The 21,066-nt window shown below is 38.1% G+C and overlaps 1 protein-coding gene across 1 annotated transcript in view; it reads left to right on the top strand.

The window, feature by feature from the left end:
- The window catches only part of myo6b (myosin VIb), a 36,843-nt gene extending 16,774 nt beyond the window's left edge, over positions 1 to 20,069 (top strand). Inside the window, exons 16-32 of the mRNA XM_075447637.1 lie at positions 1,047 to 1,174; positions 1,703 to 1,798; positions 1,930 to 2,100; positions 2,916 to 2,954; positions 3,161 to 3,254; positions 3,874 to 4,004; positions 4,226 to 4,303; positions 4,386 to 4,515; positions 5,211 to 5,301; positions 6,537 to 6,687; positions 7,939 to 8,147; positions 8,235 to 8,313; positions 11,559 to 11,719; positions 14,912 to 15,015; positions 16,643 to 16,777; positions 17,684 to 17,902; positions 18,782 to 20,069. Of these exons, the coding sequence (XP_075303752.1) occupies positions 1,047 to 1,174; positions 1,703 to 1,798; positions 1,930 to 2,100; positions 2,916 to 2,954; positions 3,161 to 3,254; positions 3,874 to 4,004; positions 4,226 to 4,303; positions 4,386 to 4,515; positions 5,211 to 5,301; positions 6,537 to 6,687; positions 7,939 to 8,147; positions 8,235 to 8,313; positions 11,559 to 11,719; positions 14,912 to 15,015; positions 16,643 to 16,777; positions 17,684 to 17,902; positions 18,782 to 18,981 (2,216 nt within the window). The 3' untranslated portion in view covers positions 18,982 to 20,069. The remainder of the gene's footprint in view (positions 1 to 1,046; positions 1,175 to 1,702; positions 1,799 to 1,929; positions 2,101 to 2,915; positions 2,955 to 3,160; positions 3,255 to 3,873; positions 4,005 to 4,225; positions 4,304 to 4,385; positions 4,516 to 5,210; positions 5,302 to 6,536; positions 6,688 to 7,938; positions 8,148 to 8,234; positions 8,314 to 11,558; positions 11,720 to 14,911; positions 15,016 to 16,642; positions 16,778 to 17,683; positions 17,903 to 18,781) is intronic.
- The last annotated feature ends 997 nt before the right edge of the window (positions 20,070 to 21,066 follow it).

Below are 21,066 nucleotides of genomic sequence, written 5' to 3'. Positions count from 1 at the left end.
GAATATTCATATCCAGAAACAGTAAACAGGGGAAATTTCCAACAAATATCAATCAGAACATTTAGTGATTCTTTAAGTTCTGCTTAATAAAGGCCATTGTCGTTTCCACATCACTTAATATAGGTAAATAGTGAGAATTAAAGTTTCGGTTGTTTCTCAAGATTTCTGCAAACTTTTAAAACTTATTCTTTGCTGGAAATTGTCAGTTTTGATGTCAATTTAAGGCAAATTATTTGCTTTGTAGTTACAGTCATGTAAAAAAGCGAGTGCACTCTCTTTTGACTCAAATCATTCTACCCATCATTTTACAGTAGGAAAAATAATTTACAAATGAAAAGACAATCGAGACAGTTGCCAGTCTTCCTAGGAGAGGATGTCTCATCGGTTTTGTACCAATTCTCAATTGCAGTTCTCAGAGAAACTACAAGAAAAACCTAGAGCTATGTATACCAAAGTATTCTTGAGTCATATTTCAACTAAAGTTTGGATGAAACTGGATCATGCAACAGGACAATTATTCCAAGCAGAGTCGCAAATGTCAAAATAAAAAAAAGAATTGTGAGGATGCAGTGGTCCGTGTCAAAGTTCAGACCTCAACCTGATTGAAATGCTAAGGTAGGACCTGAACAGAGCTGTGCATAAATGAACGTCTGCAAAACTCAATGAACTGAATCAACCTTGTCAATAAGAGTGTACTAAAATTCCTCCACAATGATGTGAGAGACTGATAACATCGTACAGAAAACGTTATTGCAGTTTTATTATTCTGTATTTTGGGTCAATTCTTGTTCAAATTTGACACAACAAGAAATGTGTCATGTGTTATTGTTCATCTGAGGTTGTATCAGTCTAATTTGAAGACCTGGTAAGGACCAGATTATTTATATGTTTTTTCATTCGGTCCAGGAACGTAAAACCTAAGACTTGGGAAGAAATGCGTAATGAAATTGCTGTCACGGATGCTTCACTGAACTTTGTAGATTTGGACTTTAATATGAATCATATTAATGGGGTTGATTTGCTAACATAGCATTTGTCATATCCAGATCTTGTGGAGGCAAAGCTGGTGGGAATCCTAGACATTTTGGATGAAGAGAATCGTCTTCCTCAGCCCAGCGACCAACACTTTGCAGTGGCCATTCACAGCAAACATAAAGACCACTTCAGACTGACGGTTAGGCCTCTGAACGCTTTCATCTCCCATTGTCCTATCGTTCTTATTCTCCCTTTGTATTTTCCCTTTTTGTCTATTTCTGCATTCCAAGTTATTTTGTTAGACGGGAAAGTTGTAGATGCACATTGATTTTGTCATTGTGATCAGTTTTACTTTTCTTGTCTGACTGAGACTAACTGTCTGAAATAGCTGCTTTTGTTTGGCATTTTTCATGCATATTTGCAAGCATGAAATCCTTTTAGAGACATCGCCCTGTGCTAAATAAGTACAAATTACCTTGAACAAAGTTTAAGATTATATCTGCATTTATTACATAATGTCTGGCTATTCTTTTTTCTCTCTCTTTGCTTTGGAGGATGAGATCTCAAAAATTTGACCCAGAAATGTAATTCTGCAAACTTGCCTTCTTAATTCAGTAGTCTGAACTAACAAGATTCTTCTGTAGAGATGGTGATGGATTGGATTTAAGTGAAGTTAGTGTATCTATGTTTCAGAGTTTTAATTGAACTTTTTCTCTTTTCCACTTAGGTACCCAGGAAGTCAAAGTTGGCCATTCACAGGAATCTCCGGGATGATGAGGGCTTCATGGTCAGGCACTTTGCAGGAGCCGTCTGCTATGAAACGGTAATTCCTAATGCAGACAGCTTTGAATAGGTTTAGGATATATTTTTCACTTGTGTAAGATAGTGTATACCAACATGTGTAGAGGTCTGCCACTACAGAAGTGTATATGATGCATGTGTGTGTGTTGACAGACACGCTTCGTGGAAAAGAATAACGATGCCCTCCACATGTCCTTGGAAAGTTTAGTGTGTGAATCAAAAGACAAATTTGTTCGAGAGCTGTTTGAGAACTCCAGCACCTCCAAGGACTCCAAACAGAAGGCGGGCAAACTCGGCTTCATCAGTGTTGGCAACAAATTCAAGGTCAGAGAATTACCAGCTGATATAACTGCACCCACATAAATGTTAACTCTTAGATTCCACCGTACTTTTTGTGATTGTTGATTCTAATGCCATAGAAATGCAGATCATATGATATATGCTGTGCAGCAGTTGACATGTGAAAATTGCTTTCTTAGCTTCTTTTCAGACTTTTAAAAGATAGTAAACTTACTCTGAACTCCAAATCTGTTCTGTAACTTTTCTCCTTTCTACTCTCCTTCTCATCTCCATTTCCCCTCCTTATTTCGGGTTCTCCTCTTAGATTTCTTCCAGTTTTCCAACTCTTTCCTCTGAAAAACTTCCTTGGTGGATAAAGCTGGATAAAGTCAGCTTGAGGTATTATAGAACAGGGTGTGAAAGCAGGACAGGAGAAAAAATAAGAGATAGAAAGACTTATGCAGCCAGGAGCCAACTTAATTTGCATCTTTTACATGTCAATGAATACAACTATCTGTGTTGGACACTCTCTGTTCCGTCATGCAAAAACATTTGAGCCATCTTATTTCATCAGACTTGTGGTTTCTTTATTGCTAATTTAGATGGTTGCAAATCTGTCTTTGACAAATATTAATTGTCATAATGAGATCAAATATATTCATAATGTTTCGTATTATTCATTTGTTAAATAATTCTTTCAGTTACAGTATTTCCTGTCTGGATTTCTGCTTTTGCTTGACTCTGAAGCCTAAGCTAGTCCAGGACACGCTGCACTCACACCTCATTTGAAACAGCTGGTCTTAGCTACTTTCTTCCAAACAAATAATTTAACAGTTCTCTTCTTTTGCTCGCACAAACAGACCCAACTGAACCTGCTGCTTGAGAAGCTTCGCAGCACTGTGAGTGAAATGAGCTTCCATGTTCTTATTGCTTGCTTAGTGTCAGATCAAATCAGTTTTTTTTTGCAATGTAAAGTCAGCACTGTATGTGTCATTATTCCACGCAGTTACTTTATTTATATGCTAATTATAAAGATGGTTTCTACAGACTGAGAAGTAACATGCTGAGTTGGAGCATTTTTTCTGATTTATCTCTGTGTGCAAAGGGTTCAAGTTTCATTCGCTGCGTAAAACCTAACCTGAAGATGGTCAGCCACCAGTTTGAAGGGGCACTAATTCTCTCACAACTGCAGTGCTCAGGTAGGATCAAAACACTATCTAAACATACAGTGAATCAATGTTTTAAAGTGGTTTTTGTCACGATTTTTTTCATCTTGAGAAGGAGCAAATATACTAAGGATGAGTTCACTGAACTACATCATTCTGTTAGAACAGCATTAATCAAGCTGACTCCTCTTACAATACAAGCTTTTATTGAACACAGTAAATACCACAGATTTAAATGTCACTATGACATGTTCAAAAATCAAGTTAATTATTTATTTGAAAAAAATCTTTAAAGCTATAATGTGTAATATTTCACGGACAATGAATGTCTCCATGTCGCTCCGCCATTTTAAACTACGGGATTTGTAGAAGGACATGTCATCAGCTTCGCCGTCGTTTTCATTTTCCGTTTCCAATGTGGAAACGGAAAATGAAAACGAAAGCTCAGTCACTGAGAAGACTGGTATTTGCTTCATATTACTTAAAAAAAACCAAAAACATTTCAGACAATATTGTGCTGATTTATGCATTTTCTGTGCTACATTGATATGGATTAACCTATTCTCTATGGTATTCTACTCTATTCTTTGGTACTTGTCAGGGAAGATGTTTCTTTTTTAATTCATTAACACTGTGATTTTGTCTTATTTAGGAATGGTGTCAGTGTTGGACCTGATGCAGGGGGGATTCCCCTCCAGGGCCCCCTTCCATGAGCTCTACAACATGTATAAGGCATATATGCCGGATAAACTCACACGACTGAATCCAAGACTCTTCTGCAAGGTTGGTTACATAAGATGAATCGTTTCTTACTTTATTGGAGAAATCCTGTGTGTTGGGTTTAAGAAACAAGTGAATCAGTTTAAGATCCATTTTTAGCGGTTGTGTTAATAGCTTAGTGCAAAATCAAAAAGCCAAACTGACCTATAACAAAAATGAATATCTTAATGCCCAAACGTCTTACTTTATACACATCATTGTTTTGACACTTTGTTCCTTTGCAGGCTTTGTTCAAAGCATTGGGTCTAAATGATAATGACTTCAAGTTTGGACTGACAAGAGTGTTCTTCCGCCCGGGAAAGGTAAACTATTAATGTCATAATGTACAACCTTAATACCTTCAAAGACAAGGGTCATAGTTTGATTTGTGTCTGTGTGAACCAGTTTGCTGAGTTTGACCAAATCATGAAGTCTGATCCGGATCACCTCGCTGAGCTGCTGAAGAAAGTCAACAAGTGGTTGTTGTGCAGCTGCTGGAAGAAGATCCAGTGGTGCTGCCTGTCGGTTATCAAGCGTAAGTTAAATACACATGGGCTAAAAGTAACGCAAGCAACCTCAAACACACCAAAATGAGTATTCAGTTTAATAATCGATTTAGTCAAATATCTCTAAATTTCCTATATTCATTGGAAGGGATTGGGCTTTTTGGAGACAGTTGGAAATATAGTAATCTGAGATATCTGTTCTTAATATTAACTATAGAGCCTACAGAGCTAAAAAGTTCCTCGATGTTTTAGCATTTCTCTCGTGGCTGTCATATGCCCTTGTATACATCATAGCATGAGGCAGTTATTTCACCTTTATATTTCACACTTTTCATTTCTTCTGAAAGAATCAGCCTCCAGCCATAAGGAAAGGCACTCCAGATTTACTTTCATGTTACATCCACTGCCAAGCTATCGATCTCTACAGTTTAACAAAGTGCAGGTTGGCTCCAGCATGTTTGTGTGAAAGCATCAAATGAAACCACATTACAGCTATAACAGAGCGCTGCCTCTGGCCCTGGTCATTTATTACTCGTTCCTATTATTTCAACACTTCGTCTTATTCTGACTTTTTCATTTTCTGTGAATGCTTTTGAGTGTTATGTTCCATTCGAATCTAAGATGAGGAGGTTTTGCATGCCCTTAACAATAAAGTAATTGATATTACAATTGTAAATTTTGCAAGTAATCCAGCATGTCTCCTCTTTTGTCTCCCCAACAACAGTCAGGAATAAAATGAGTTACAGAGCTGCGGCCTGCATTAAGATTCAAAAGACTGTCCGTATGTGGTTGTGTAAGAAGAAGCATAAGCCAAGGTCAGTTTCCTCTCTGTTTTTCTTTTTTTTTGTTGTTGAACTTGCTATCTATTTGAACAGATTCACGCTTGGTTGGTTTTGATGGCTTTCCGATATCCCACTTTTATGATTTCAAATCAATCTAAAGCGACATGTGTGCACTGTGAAAAAAAATAAGTGTCTGTACTGCTTTGGGAAATACCACGTCTGTTTTGAGATGCATTTAGAAAAGCAATCAGTGAAGTATATCATAGACAGGAGAAATCAGTGTCTTCAGTGGCTCTTTCGAGCTGTAATGATATTTTTTTATGAGATATAAATGTAAAGAAATGAACAACAGTGAAAGAAATGGTCAACATACAATTTGAATCAGTGGAAACAGCATGGCTTGGCAAATGCAGAATGACAGAAACCAAATTCCTCACCCACCTCAATAACGAGTAACATCATAACCACTCAAATGGAATCATAAAAAGAACCCGAGATCCAAAGATACATCCCAGCCACTACATCTCACAAGTCAAGAGAAATTCTATATCATGGATGCACTGACAAAAAATCATCATCTAGTGATAAATCATGAAAAATATATTTCATGGCAATACTGGGGGAGAAAACAAAGGGATTTTGCTATACTTCTTTAGCATATATTTAACAAAACAAGACATTAGTTTATTAAAAACTCACAACAATGTCTGAGAGATTGAACTTTAAAGATATGTTTTTTTGTTTTATGTCATTGAACTTCAAACTTTTTAGACAACTCTCTTGTCATTAAAAAAGCTAGAGATGGGAACCCCAATGCAGACAGAACTCCAGGACGTAGCTGGATCAGGAGCAAAAGAATTCTATCAAACTAATGAACTGAACAAAACAGAAAGAGTTGGCACAAAACAAAAAAACTAAACACGATGAAAACAAGAGGCGAAGAAATACAAACAAAAGTCGGTCACTGAAAAACATCACCACTCCACCTCAGAGCTAACACAGACAGACAGTGACCTCCACTCACAGCCAGCTGGTCAGCTGTGAGGCCACAGAGCTCACCATAGCCACACCATCTCTGTCCAAGCTGAAATCAACAAAAGTTAAATGTTAAACTTGCAAACACAAATTTTTACAACTAAATAAAGAAAAAGTTCCCATCAGGTCAATGTTCAGTTTTAGACGAATAGAACAGGATATTGTTAAGATTGTACTGATAATTTGCATGACAGTTTTACATTGTAATTTTACATTTTTCTCTCCTGGAACAGAATTGATGGTATGGTGAAAGTAAAAAGCCTGAAGAAACATATGGAACGTTTTAATGAGGTGGTTAACGGGCTGAAGGAGGGCAAACAGGATATGGCCAAACAAGTTCAGGAACTGGCCGCTGCCATAGATGCTCTCTTAGCAAAGATAAAGGTGACACACTCTTCTTTTTTATTTTATATGTATTTCCTTGTAAAAGTTCAGCTAAGCTCTGAAGAATCTTGTGATTGTAAACCTGTTTGTGTTGATAATTTTTGACAAGCATAACACACATTATGTTTGCATCTATGTTTAACACTAAATGACTTTTGATTTAATCACATCTGCCTCATATTTATCTGGTTACCTGTGAACAAATGGCCTCAACCAGTCATATCATGTAGAAGAAGACTTTATCCCAGTGCTATACACCACCGCCTTTCCCTTTTCTCACCCTTTCCTCACAGAATCAATATTTTCAATCACCTGAGGATAAAAAGAGCTCAGTGAAGAAGACTCCTCTCCTTATCAATGATTACTTATTGAGGCTGTTTTGCTAAATGATCAAATTTTGGTTCGAGAAATCCCAGCTCTCCCCATGCAATATGCACCCATTTTATTGGATCCTCCAGAAACGGCAAATTATCGCAAACACACTCCCATGATATCTAGAGTACCAGAGTTATATTGGTGCTCATTTTAAACTCTGTTTCCAGTATGCAATCAGCAAATATAATTACAGTGCTCATTGGTATCCTGATTGGCAATTTCTCTCCCCTAACAGCTCCATCTTTCTGATGTTAAACTGTTAGCCTATTAGCATCTCCTCTGTCAGCACTTATGGCAATCTGAATGTTCAGAAATTGCTCCTGGCATGCCATCTTTGAGTGAATAATGCATTAGGTGTCAGTGGCAGTCATTCAGACCTTCAGACTTTGAGGACAAGACCTTGTCGTCTCCCCTTCCTGTGTCACAATTAGAGAGTCACCCTAATGAATCGTCACAATATGGTGACCTCCTCTCCCCCCTGCTGACCGTCTGACAACACTGTGGAGAATTGAGTATTGCAGCTGTAAAGTGCAGCTGACAGACACACACTGTCAGTCAGTGTCTTATGTGTTGCCACATGGAAAAGTTGCACTGTGGAAATAGAGTCTGTGCCACGTCCTGATAATTTTCCCTTCCCTGACTGACAGTCAGTTCCAGACTAGTTTTATTCCAACAAATTAAAAAAAACACATTAGTATCCTATGAGCACCGTAGGTGTTTTTATTCTAAATAAACACCTAGTGGTGTTAGTGTTTGAAGAAAGCCTTACTATTGAACTCCCCTGAGACAAAACATTTCAAAGTTGGATAAGTAAATGCATTCCTCTTTCTTTCCTTTGTGACTATAATCCATAATTTGTATTCTTTTGACCACCAGGCCACAGTGATGACCTGGAGGGAGATAGACACAGAGTACCAAGGGCTGGTGAAACGCTCAGAGCAGCTGCTCTCCTCCATGCAAAAGAAGAAGCAGGAGGAGGAAGAGAGTGAGAGACTGAAACACATCGAGGAGGAGATGGACAAGGAGAGGAAGAGCAGGGAGAAGGAAGAGCAACGACGCAAACAAGAGGAAGAGGAGAGAAAACTGTAAGTGAAGAGAAATATCACTATTTGACTTGTTATAAATATACTGTATCGATATACTGTATCCAATCTTTTCTTTTATAATTTTAGCAAAGCAGAGATGGAGCTGAAAAGAAAGCAGGAAGAGGAGGACAGAAAAAAGAGGAAGGAGGAAGAAAAAGTTATTCAGGTTAGATCCCCCGCAGTCTGATATTCCAATATTAACCACATTCTAATTAACCGTCCTTTGAAAAGTTGTAAAGCCCATTAAAAATGTACATGCGGGAAATAACTGCCAATTTTCTCACCTTTATCTTAACTTGAGAAGACGGTAGAGTTAATTTTTGCTATGAATGCCTCAGCAGCCTGCTCTTCACTTTGTTTTTCTCAGTGAACTACAGTAACTGATCTGGTAACTGCATGGACCGATTAGTAGAGTTCTGACAGTATGATAAAAAAGATTACTGTTTCTCCCCTTTTTCCACATTACACACAGACTGATCAACATACTGGGTTTACCACAGATGTCTGGTTTTTTTTTTGTTTGATGTCAAGTGAAGATGCTGAAGGTGTGCTGTTGAACACTATGGGCAGTGCTTTATTTCCCAAAAATAATATTATGAAGACATCACAGAGAGTTAATTTACTTCTGATGTGGTTATACCATCTTTTGACCTGTTTCTGATCCAAAATCTGGATTTTCTTTCAACATTGATGCTGTTTTCCTTTATATTTCGGTATAAAGTATTAATGGGGAACTCCGGGGCATTTGAAGCGCAATCCCATTGCTAGAGGTTGACAAATACTGACAGTAGGACACAGACTGGTGCAAATCGGCGCTCCCTGTGCGGCGATTGCGCTGTTTGCGCAGCCTGTCATGCTAGCCAACTACGTGGTGGCTAAGGGGCAAGTGCTAAACCTTCCACGTAAAACAACAACTTGCACACTGCAGAAACGTCACACCACTTTATAAACCATCCGACAATAAAGTCACAAGCCTTACCATCAAAACCATATGCATGGTTCTCACATTACTGGCATGGGGACGTTACAAAACAACTTTATAAACAGCATGTCACTTACCGGTTGTCGGTATGCTCGCGCATGTGAAAGCCCAAAAGAGTCAATGGATGATACTCCCAAATACAAAGCAATTATTTTCTCTAGAAAAACTGCGTTCAAGTATTTAAAACATTACAACAATATTACTGGGCATGTATTGTTGTAATGTTTTAAATACTTGAACGCAGTTTTTCTAGAGAAGATAATTGTTTTGTATTTGGGAGTATCATCCATTGACTCTTTTGGGCTTTCACATGCGCGAGCATACCGACAACCGGTAAGTGACATGCTGTTTATAAAGTTGTTTTGTAACGTCCCCATGCCAGTAATGTGAGAACCATGCATATGGTTTTGATGGTAAGGCTTGTGACTTTATTGTCGGATGGTTTATAAAGTGGTGTGACGTTTCTGCAGTGTGCAAGTTGTTGTTTTACGTGGAAGGTTTAGCACTTGCCCCTTAGCCACTACGTATTTGGCTAGCATGACAGGCTGCGCAAACAGCGCAATCGCCGCACAGGGAGCGCCGATTTGCACCGGTCTGTGTCCTACTGTCAGTATTTGACAACCTCTAGCAATGGGATTGCGCTTCAAATGCCCCGGAGTTCCCCTTTAATAGGCATATATATATATATCTATATATAGATATATCTATATATAGATATATATATATATATCTATATAGATATATATATATATATCTATATATATATATAGATATATATATATATATCTATATATATATTTTGCTGTCTTTCACTAAAGCAATTTTTGACGCTACTCTCAATTAATCTGTTTGCAACTGAGTGCATTGGTGTCTTGTGTGAATTACCCTCTTGGTGGTTTTCAACGACCTTTTGATACACCAATCTAACAAGCTCAGACTTGGTAACATAAACGTATCACTTTCAACAAGTGTGAGCTGCAGCAATCACATTAAGGGGCAGGCGGACAGAGCAGCAGGGGTTTGACATATGACCAGCTGTTCAGAGCAATCAGACGTTGTTAAATGAATCAACAACAATGCTGTTCAAATTTTCCTCTTCTGTCATTAACCAATGATAATTGCATGTAGCGCTGAGTCGCTATTTTACACAGCATCTTCGATAAATGAACGTGAGAAAACTTTTGGAGCGCTAACTGAAGTTTTTGCTTTCTGTTTGACTATATTAACACCAAAGTGACCAGTTTGTGAATGACTGAATGCCATCACTTTAACAGACCAATGAAGCCATTAGCATTGCATATTTTCTGTGTGAAAAGGGTTTTATCTAGCAAGAACATGTTGACCAGCAACCACAAAATAGCTGCACAGTGATGCAACAGAGCAAACATTTGGAGTTGATACCTACAGTGAAACACTGTTTTACTTCTTCCACTCTCCGGCCTTGTCATCTTTTTCATTGCATGTGTTATTTACATAGGAAAGCATTTAATGTGATGTCAGTGTGACAGGATAATTTGACCTGGCAATTTATTTTTGCAAACATAGCCTCAGATATTGAGAAACAAAATTAATTTATTGCCACATGACAGTTATTTTAGCCATTTCTAATTATTTGAGCTGGAGTACATAGAAGCTCATCTCTCAGAAATTGTAAAGAGGATGAGGAGAGAGCGAAGCAACAATCAGAGGAGCTTTAGCTTTAGCAAATAAAATTACCTCCATTCAGTGTGCAGCACAGTGTGTCTATCTGCAGTGGTAAGATTATTTTTGTTCAGGAAAATTGTGTTGGTCTTGGATTTCTTTTCTCCTATGTCACTTGCAGTAGTCATCCTGCTCAAACTGTTGTCAGCACAGATGAAGGTATGCAAGGCGCAGTGTACAGACAGGAGGGTTGAAATGAATGTGTATCACAGCCTCAGTGTGTTCCAGTTCTTCAAAAGTAGTTTAGTGAAAGATTTGCTGTATGATTTGACATTTTGTTGCTATACTTCAGACTATAATGTGGTGTTTGCTTGTTTTATGGTGTTTGTAGTAGTGTAGTTTTTTTTTTTTTAATCTTGTGAGGAGTTCATGAATACAGACATATGCATCCATTAGTTCATTTTCCGGATATAAAAAAAAAAAGAAAAAATAGTGAAGTTTGAACGAGGTTAAGCCTATCAAAATCTTCCACCTCATTGTTTTGAATGTTCGTCAGTTCTGTGCCCTTCTGTGTCTAGACAAATGACCAGTAAAGCTTTATTAGCAACTAAACAAACTGGGTAAATAGTCTAATCTAATCAGGCTTATACAAACGGCGCCACTCTAATTGTTACCAACTATTTGTTACTCAAGGCAGCATTTGTACAATTGACAGGAACTTTGTTTATGTAGATTTTATACACTCACATCAAATGTTAAAGTGTGGTGTTGTGGCATGTGTCTCACAGGCAGAGCTGGAAGTCCAGTTGGCTCAGGAGCGTGAGGAGCAGGCCCAGCGTGCTACCATACTGGAGCAGGAGAGAAGAGACAGGGAGTTAGCCATGAGAATTGCTCAGAATGAGGCAGAGCTCATCAGTGAGGAAGGCCTGGTGGATGCAAGCCTGCGCAGGTACTGCATATGCAAACTCCATGCATGACACTGCTTGCTCAGTACTGCACAAAACGTATGCCATACACAGTAAATGAGCTGTGCTGGCTCAGGCTGACATCAGCATGCATATATAACTGGCTTTCTCCTGTTGTGTTCTCTCCAGTGATGACTCTTTTTCAGATCTTCCTATCTCTTCATCCTCAGCCAGAGCCATGTAAGATATCGGTACCAAATGTGCCTAACACCAGCCGTAGTCACTCACAGACGCCCTCACTCTCTTAATCCCTTTTGTAGCCCAATGTCTTGTTGCTTAAAATAGATACAAGATCATGCTGACAACCAAATCCAACATTGAAATAATTTTTTTACAAGAACCCTCCAGCCAAATTGTTTTTGAGGTTCTGTATGTGTTATTTTCCAAATTGGTGGTTCTGATACATGATTATTGAGGGTACTTGATGTGCACTTATGTCAACCAGAGAGAATAATGGGAAAGTAATATTTAGAAATCAATCTTTGTTTCATTTAATTGGCTTTGAACGAGTCTGCAGTGGTGAAAGTGTATCTGCAGCATCTTTGGTGCTCTCCAGCCCAGCTGAGCTATTTTGGTTTTCTCTGTCTTCTAAATTGAATAGTTACCTCCAGCTGGATGTGTATTTTAGATTTATTCATCTCATTACTGCCTGACTACTCTGAATGTCACATCAGTGGTTTTTAATTGATGTGTTTTTAGGATCTCAATATTCACACATTCTTGTTTACTGACATCAAAATTTACAAAGGCACAACTTTGTTCCATATTTGAAGAGAGGCAAAAAGCTGTGTTGATAAAGACAACTCAGGCTGTCTAATATTAATGTCATAATCACTTACCACAGAGAAAGAGAAGATCTGTTTTCAAAAGATCATTACATTATGATTGTAGACAATTCAGTGAGGTTTCAGTGGGACATGTTGAGAGGCGTTTAACCAGTTAGTGATGATTCCTTCTCATGTTGTTCCCTTTCCTATTTGTGGGTTTTTTTGTTGCACGGTGAAGCATGTTTGAACGCGACTCTTCACAAATTTTCTCAAAAAAATTCATTGAATAAGATTGTATGCAATATCTTTGGTATTTTCTCAACCAAAGCTGCAGCTGAGCTGATACTAAATGGTAACATGGAAATGCTGCATACTACCGACTGTTCAGAGAGAATCTTCCTCTTTGCATGTAGCAGCTTCCTCTCTCCTGCACACACCAGCACACTTCTTGTTCTAAAAGAGAAAATGTTCGCAAGTCTGTGCACACAGTTTACAAATGGGTGGACTGCAAAACATAAGACCCATCTGTTTGCAGGGGTCACATATCCATGTGCATGAATAATGAATCCTTGAGCATATTTTTATACCTACATTGCAGTTTCACACATGGCTCTTTTCCTCTCTGTTGACCAGAGGTGAGCTCCGTGGTCTCGGTTTTTTATGCAAACGCTTCTGTACTCAGAGCCCGTTGCACACTTGCATAGTGCAAATACAACTCTATACCAACACAGAAAAGTGTTGTGTGATTTTATGTCACCACAACATCAGACAATGGTGCAGGGAAAAACAGCTGATCCTGCCTGTGTTGTCTAAAAACAAAACAAAGAAGAGGTAAAGCATACTGTGCTATCTAAAAATGTCATGAAATGCCTAAAGACTTCACAATAGGGTAACAGAAAAATAACACAGCTACTAATCAAAAAGCCACCTCAGTCACTTATTCCCCATTTCTTAAACAAGACACTCTCTGTAGCTCACTTTCTAGTAGTGGTTTTCAAACATTTTCTTTTAAGAGGAGATTTTAGAGACTCTCAGATGATTGTGGCAGCACAATCCTCGTTTCTTCAAAAGGCAACCTATTCCATTCTGGGACTTTTGGCACAATGGATTTCACATGGTACTGACAGTATTTATTCATCTCTATTTTGGTGTTTAAAACAAAATTAAAGGAATAATGAAAGAAAATGGTGGGTAAACTTTAACTTTAACTTTAACTGACATTGTTGGTGTAATTTGTAACACTACCAAGAGAGCTTTCTGCAGGTGCGCTGAACACAAAATTACACATTGACCAATAGTCTGTTATCTTGTCAGTTGTGGTTCCATGGGCCTCATTGCAAGTGTCTTTAACAAGCTAACCCATAACAACTAACAAGAGACCTTCTGAAAGAAAAAATGTTACATTTGTTGCATGAACAGAGCACAGAGCCAAAGCACATAAGAACTTTCAAGAAGTAGAAACACACACATGATAGCCAGCATGGCTGGTGTTGTAGTTAAGGAATGTCCAAAGGCTCTCAGTCTCCCTCAAGCCAGCCGTTTCCTATTTACCTTTTGCCAAAAGCTAAGTGGTGGCCATTGCTTCACTACATCCCTTCATGCAACAAAAGTAAAGCTTCTTTTCTGCTTGATCATTATTACACACTGGCACATGTCAGAGCCAGAATGACAATGATCCCAAATCAGTGTAATCTCTCCCGTCAGTAAGATTTCTAAATGGTAATCCTATGATTCGTTGATCAACAGCCCTCTATCCAGAGACACTATGCTGAGTGTAATTAGAAATGGCAAATCCTTTGTTCCTATTAGGGAATTAGCAGCTTAAACTCAGCAGGAAAGCTGAAGACATGACTTCAGAGCAATGCAGCAGTCTGTTAAGTTGCTGAAACTTAATCTATTTTGATTCATTTAATTTATATATTGTTCTCCCCCTGTATGTGTGGGTTGTCCTCCCAATGCTGAAAAACATGCATCTCAGGTTAATTGGAGACTCTAAATTGACCCGAGGAATGAGTGTGAGCATGGATAGTCGTTTGTCTCGATGAGGCCCTATGACTGAATGGTGACCTGTCCTGGGTGCACCCCGCCTCTCGCCCAATGGCAGCTGGGATAGACTCCAGCCCTCCTACAACGCTTAGTTGGATCATAGAAAATTAATGGATGATTTATATATGAAATCACTGCCTGGTTACACATTGTTTTTCAGTCCTGCCGTATTCTTGTTAAGATGTACTTTACCCAAAAGAAGATACACAAGATAATTTAATGGTATTTTTTTACTGTTTCACTTCTTGAGCTTTTTTTTTTTAGGAAGACTCTTAGTACTAAATCAAGAGTCCCACTTACCTGTGTGCACATTCATGTTCATTTTTTTCTTTCTCACTCTTATCCATCTCTTTGCTGCTTTAGAGGTCCTCAGGTGCAGGCGACCAAAGCTGCTGCTGGTGTGAAAAAGTATGATCTAAGCAAATGGAAGTATGCTGAGCTGCGAGATGTCATCAACACTTCATGTGGTGAGAAATCCTGAATCCAGTATCAGCATGAAGTTGCTTTTTGTGTGCTCAGATCGCTCCATTACAACACAGATTCAGGTGTTAGAGCTATTTGTAAAATGTATAATCCCCCCCCTTCCCAAATCTATTTACAGTTATCAGAATGAGTAATCCAACTCTGATCTTGTTTCGGCAAAATCAGGGGGTACCAGCTCTCTCTGTGCCTTCTTTACATTTGTAAAATTGCCAAAGTCACTGTTGAAGAGCTTCAACTTCAGTGCAAAAACAAGATGCCTCTCCTAAAAATCAGAGGAGCAGTGGGAGAGTGTTCCACAGCTGCTGTGGCTCATTGGGTTGTGTTTTAGTGATGGAGAGAGGAAATTACCACTATTATGGAGGGTGGCGGATCTTTCCCAGCCAACGTTTTCCTCAGTCAGCATGAAAAGCAAATTACTTTTTGCTGATGCCTCCATTGTCACCAATGTATACTGTGCTCTGATCAGTGTTAGGGATTCCAAGGACATCTGGCTAATTTATGGATTCCAATTGCTTTAATATTGATGGTAGTGTTACCCGAAAACTGCATTTGAAGCATATTTGATTGTAATAAGATGTTCTAAATGGCCATGTTCTTAAGCCGACAAATACAAAGCTATATTTTGCTTCAGTTGGGAGTCTGTCTTAAAAATGTTGTTCTCATCTGGGGAATATGTGAGGTTGTTCTGATTTTCCTATTCAACTATTAGTAATTTATCATCCCAGCAAAGAGTACTAACACACCACAACTGCTCTGTAACTGCATTAAAGCCAATAAAAAACAAACAACTAAGCACGCTCATACTCGGTTCCAGAGTCAATTTAGGATTAAATTCAGAACACAAAAACCCAAAAGATACGGCAGAGCATGGCATAAAGAAACTGAGCTTGAGTTGATATATATGAACAGCACAAACTGAGAGGAGAAGCTGAAAAAAGGGACCCAGGGAGTATTTATACAGAGGAAGCTAATCCCACACAGGTGTGGTAATTGGATAATTTAATCCAGGTGTGTAGGGAGAACAGAAAGCAAAAACTAACAGAGAAGCCAGGGGAATGAAAAGAAGTCAGGACATGTAATAGAACTGAACCTAAAATAATTTAAGCAAGCCTAACACAGAGCACATGGCAATCAGAATAACACAATAATAAAAAACACAACAAAAACCTACAGGCCATCACAATTTTATATTGTAAAGTTACATCTGTACATCACATATGCAGCTAAACCATTTACGTCAGATCGCTTTGCACACAGACTGCCTGTTGAAGAAACAGCCTGGTTGTAACAAAATCTGCTTAAACTCACTCACAAAATAGTATGTTTATTACCTATTAACACCCCTGAAAAAAAGCATTTTATGTAAAACGTTTGTTAATAAACTGTTGAAGCCCCCTTTTAAGAATTTTTAAGCAATGTAACATGTTATTTTCTTAGGGTGTGTATTAATCATGCCATCACATATTATTTAATTTCACTTCCAAATCTAGAATTTGTCCTAAAAAACAAAAGATTGACTGAGATAGCAAATCCTCTTTATATGGACAGAAATAAGAGGAATTTTTTTTACACTGTCCGTAACCACTTACTGCCTCTGTGTTGTGTGGACAGACATTGAGCTGCTGGCAGCTTGCAGAGAGGAGTTTCACCGTCGCCTGAAGGTCTATCACGCGTGGAAGTCCAAGAACAAGAAGCGTAATGATGACGGGAGCGATCAGAGGGCTCCTAAATCTGTTACTGACTATGGTTAGTAAAGGACATTGTTTCATCCATCACCCTGTTGCTATATCTATATTTAAGTTAGTGCTACACCAGTGGAAATGAACACAAGTCAGCATAATCCCACACCCTATGGTCAGCAGCCTCACAGATGACAGTGTTTATTCTGTCCACTGTAGGTCTTTCCTTTCAGTGGCAAGAATGAATAATTAGAATTAATATGATATAATAGAATTGACCTGATTGTGTTTGACAACATGAAATGCTGAGGCCTAAATATTCAGATGCCTTCTTTCAGTAATATTTGATCTAATGAGCAAGTAACTGCCAGCCATGCTTTTCTCTTCAGTGACTAATATGATAACTTTGGTTTGCTTATTTCATTTTCAGCTAAACCCAGCGAGAATTGCACACTAACACGCACATACTTACACACAAATGTTGTTTTTATGCTTTCAAGCTCAACAGCACATTGAATTTATTATTACTTTACTTCTTTTAATCCTAAAAACAAACATTAGGTTTGATGGTTATGTGAATATTACATTTTACTCCCACTTTCACTATATTTACCTACTTTTCCAACTTGATATGATATGTCATGAAAGCTGTACTTTGTTTTTCTTATATTTGGGTCTTATTCTTGACCTTTTTGGGATTCAGCAGAGGCCATACTTGGCCTTTAATAAGAAGCTAGAAGTGGCTTTATCTGTTTTGCCATGTGATATTTGTTTTTTGCATTCCTCGAGTTCTTTTTGATCTTGTGTTGTTTTGAAAGATCTGTACTTAGCTTAATGCAGGGCTCAGTGTATCGTCTGCACTTTGAAAAACTATAAGGCTTCATATATGTAAGGTTAAATCACAGATGCTGTTCTGAACATTAGCCACAATTTCTGTTTACTACAAGTATGTTTTTTTCTAATCGCACTGCAGCTGAACAGAACCCAGCCCCTCCAGCAACAGCCCAGCATCAGGAAGTGGCCATGAACCGCCAGCAGCGTTATTTTCGCATTCCTTTCATCCGGCCTGCCGACCAGTACAAGGACCCACAGAATAAAAAGAAAGGCTGGTGGTACGCCCACTTTGATGGGCCTTGGATAGCCAGACAGATGGAGCTTCATCCAGACAAACAGCCCATTGTGTTGGTCGCAGGTGAGTCAGCAGATTTTTCTCTTGAGCCAAGACAATGTCCGAAAAATCATCTTTAGCCCACCTCTCATCTGGTGTTTATGAGCGGTTTTACCAAATCTTTCATGAATACATACTGTATGTATATACACACACAAATATATACATTTATAGAGATATAGATATATCCATGTATATATACACACGTCAAAGCATCCAGTCAGAGGGAATCTGGCAGATCTTAACAAATCACAGCGCTTAGACATATTGTTACTCCTAGTTTAGAGTAATCGCTACCTAAAATTGGATTTAAATCTTTGTCAGTCACTCTTCCCAGCAGGTGCTGAAATTATTCCCTTCTCAGCCTGAAGTAAATCTGGAAGTGATTATTGTGCATGTGCAGCTCCTGGATGAGCTTAAACTTCTGTCTTTCCCTGAGGAGATTACGAAAAACCCACAACCTCTAAACTGCTGCTTGTCTCTTCCTTCTTTGTAAAAAATAATTGCCAGGGCTTTCTTCTGATAGCCTCACAGACACATCTTGTATCCAAGATTGCGCTTAGGAAAAGTAGCTATTTCCTGGATATCTTCTTGGTCACTGTCACTGAACTGGATGCAATTTTCACCTTTCTCCTCTACTCTGTGCCCTATCCATGCGGCGAGCTAGCACATTCTGAATCCTATGTGGAAGCCTCTATGGTCTAAAATATCTGAGGAAAAAAAAATAAAAAATCCAGAGGTAGCAATTGATTTAACAATCACATCATTCAGATAGGCATATATATTGGTGGATTATGCCCTTGATTAAAAGGAAGCCCCAAATGAGTTTAAATAGAAATGTCTTCTTACAGATAATTTGTTTTGTTAGTGAACCTCTGTCCTCATTTCTTGTCCACCGCTCAGGCAAAGATGACATGGAAATGTGTGAGCTGAGTCTGGAGGAAACGGGCCTCACCAGGAAGAGAGGAGCAGAGATCCTGCCCAGGCAGTTTGAGGAAATCTGGGAACGCTGTGATGGAATTCAGTACCTGAAGAAAGCCATAGAGAACAAGCAGGCCCGCCCAACATACGCTACCGCCATGCTGCAGAGTCTCCTCAAGTGAACCAGAGTGCCCGGCTCACCCAGAAATACGACACTGATACACACCAACCTGCAAGTCTCAGAGCAGTGCGCTGTAGCTGTGGTGTGTGTGAAAAAAGTAACCACAGGCACAGATGCCCTCTACAAAACCTTCCTGTTGGCACTCAGTGTATCAATCACTGAAACACCTTCTTTATATCTACCTATAATTTGTTCTTTCTTTTTGTTTTATAAACAATATCTTTACATTTTGCAGTGGAACACCTTAATGGTGTAGCGTTATCATTAAGTTTAGCCTTTTTCTCAGTCTATGAATAATTGAAAATGCCACTGTGAGGCCTTAAATTGCAATATTGTTGCACCACAGAAGTCTTAACCGATTTAGTTTTTCTAGCCATCAGCCTCAAACCTTAACGATCCGCAGGGACAATGAAATAGACAAAGATTACTTGAAAGTTGTGTAACTGTCTTGTCATCTCATGAAATCCTCCGTTATGAGCATTTACATTGATAAATCTGATGTCAGTAAGAGTAAATAAATCTTTCACAAATAGTTAGATGAAAATCACTCGAATAACCAGGTCATACCAAGTAAACTATAGATTATTTGAATATTATATGTCATCCATTATTGCAAATATGGAACAGCAGCTATAACAAAAACTATGGTGGCTGTAAAGTCAAGAAAGTCTTTGAAATCATTATTTCTTTGCCGTGTATACAGTACATTAGGTGTCTCTTGACACAAATTTCTCACTTTTTTGTATTGTTGCTCATTTGTTATGTGAGAGCAAAATGTTTTCATGTTTGCAGTTTTATGGGTTTTGGGTTGTCTTACAGACAATGATATATTTTGTGTATGTGTGTGTGTGTGCTATGCGTGTTTATTATGTTATATTTAATTAAGCTGATTACTTGACTCTTGTGGTTCGACCAGAAACAATTCAGTCATCTCATTTGACAATCTAACCCTTGTTTAGACCCATACTGTTCTAAAGGATAATGTTATGAAATAAACCTTAACTACTGAGTTAAGTGTTCCATCCTGATGTTATACTGTATGACGGCCATTGCTCTGGAATACTGTAGAAAATAAACAGAATCCTATAATGTTCTTGTTTTTTTTTCTTAATGTTTGATAAATGAATATGTCCTAATATTAACAGCGATTAATAAGATTAGTTTGTGAATTAGTGAATAAAGTGCTAAAGTGTAGTGTAGGTATCGTTTGATTATTTTATTTAAAAATTTATCTTTGTTTTTTTCATTGATTTAACACCAAAAGGTGGATACCAATAAAAGCTAGTTTTAATAGTACATGTTTTTTTTCATTAGGATCCTGTCGTTTGCCATTGTTTTCAATACATTTATTCAGCTAAATGATCCAAATTTGTCTTTATCTGAGATAACTGATTGCAAAATAACTGCTCATCTAAGGGGGTTCACATACCTTAGTGACTTACAGATACGGAATATTGGATCATTTTCAATGTATAAAGAAAAAAATAACCATCTGTTTTTTCCCCTTGGTTTCTTACGATCTGCCTTTTGGCATCGTATAAATCTAACGACGTTCGGGGTCATATTTAAGTTAAAACGTTTTAGTATATGAGGGTCAGTCACAGAGACTTAACACATTCTGAGCAGCCAAAAACAAAGGATTCCCTTCCTTCAAAAAAACACTTTATTCTTTTGTTTTGAATGTAAAATGTATAAAAAATATGTCAAGATTTTAACAGACAAATGATTAGTGGGGAAAGTTGGGGATAGGACAGACTGATGGAGACACCGCACAGCAGCCAGTATTTCTATAAACAATGTGCCTCAACCAAAGTCAACAGCTTATACAGTACATTCTCTTTTTTGGATACAACAGTGTTAAAGAATGGCATTAAAATAGACTAAATTTCACAGTCTAAACATATAGTAAGATACAGTCATGTGTATCAGTTTGTAAATAATAAATACCTCATTGTGAGGAAACCTTTGCCAAGGGAGTACAGGAAATGTTCCTACCATTTAATACATGAAATAAATATTAGGTTCTCCTTGAACAGTGTTTAATCTCCATAGCTCACTGTTTAGCTGGAGACTTTCATCACTATGA

Source organism: Odontesthes bonariensis, chromosome 17, assembly GCF_027942865.1.
Source record: "Odontesthes bonariensis isolate fOdoBon6 chromosome 17, fOdoBon6.hap1, whole genome shotgun sequence".
Classification (NCBI taxonomy): domain Eukaryota; kingdom Metazoa; phylum Chordata; class Actinopteri; order Atheriniformes; family Atherinopsidae; genus Odontesthes; species Odontesthes bonariensis.
This window is presented reverse-complemented; position numbering and strand designations above follow the sequence as displayed.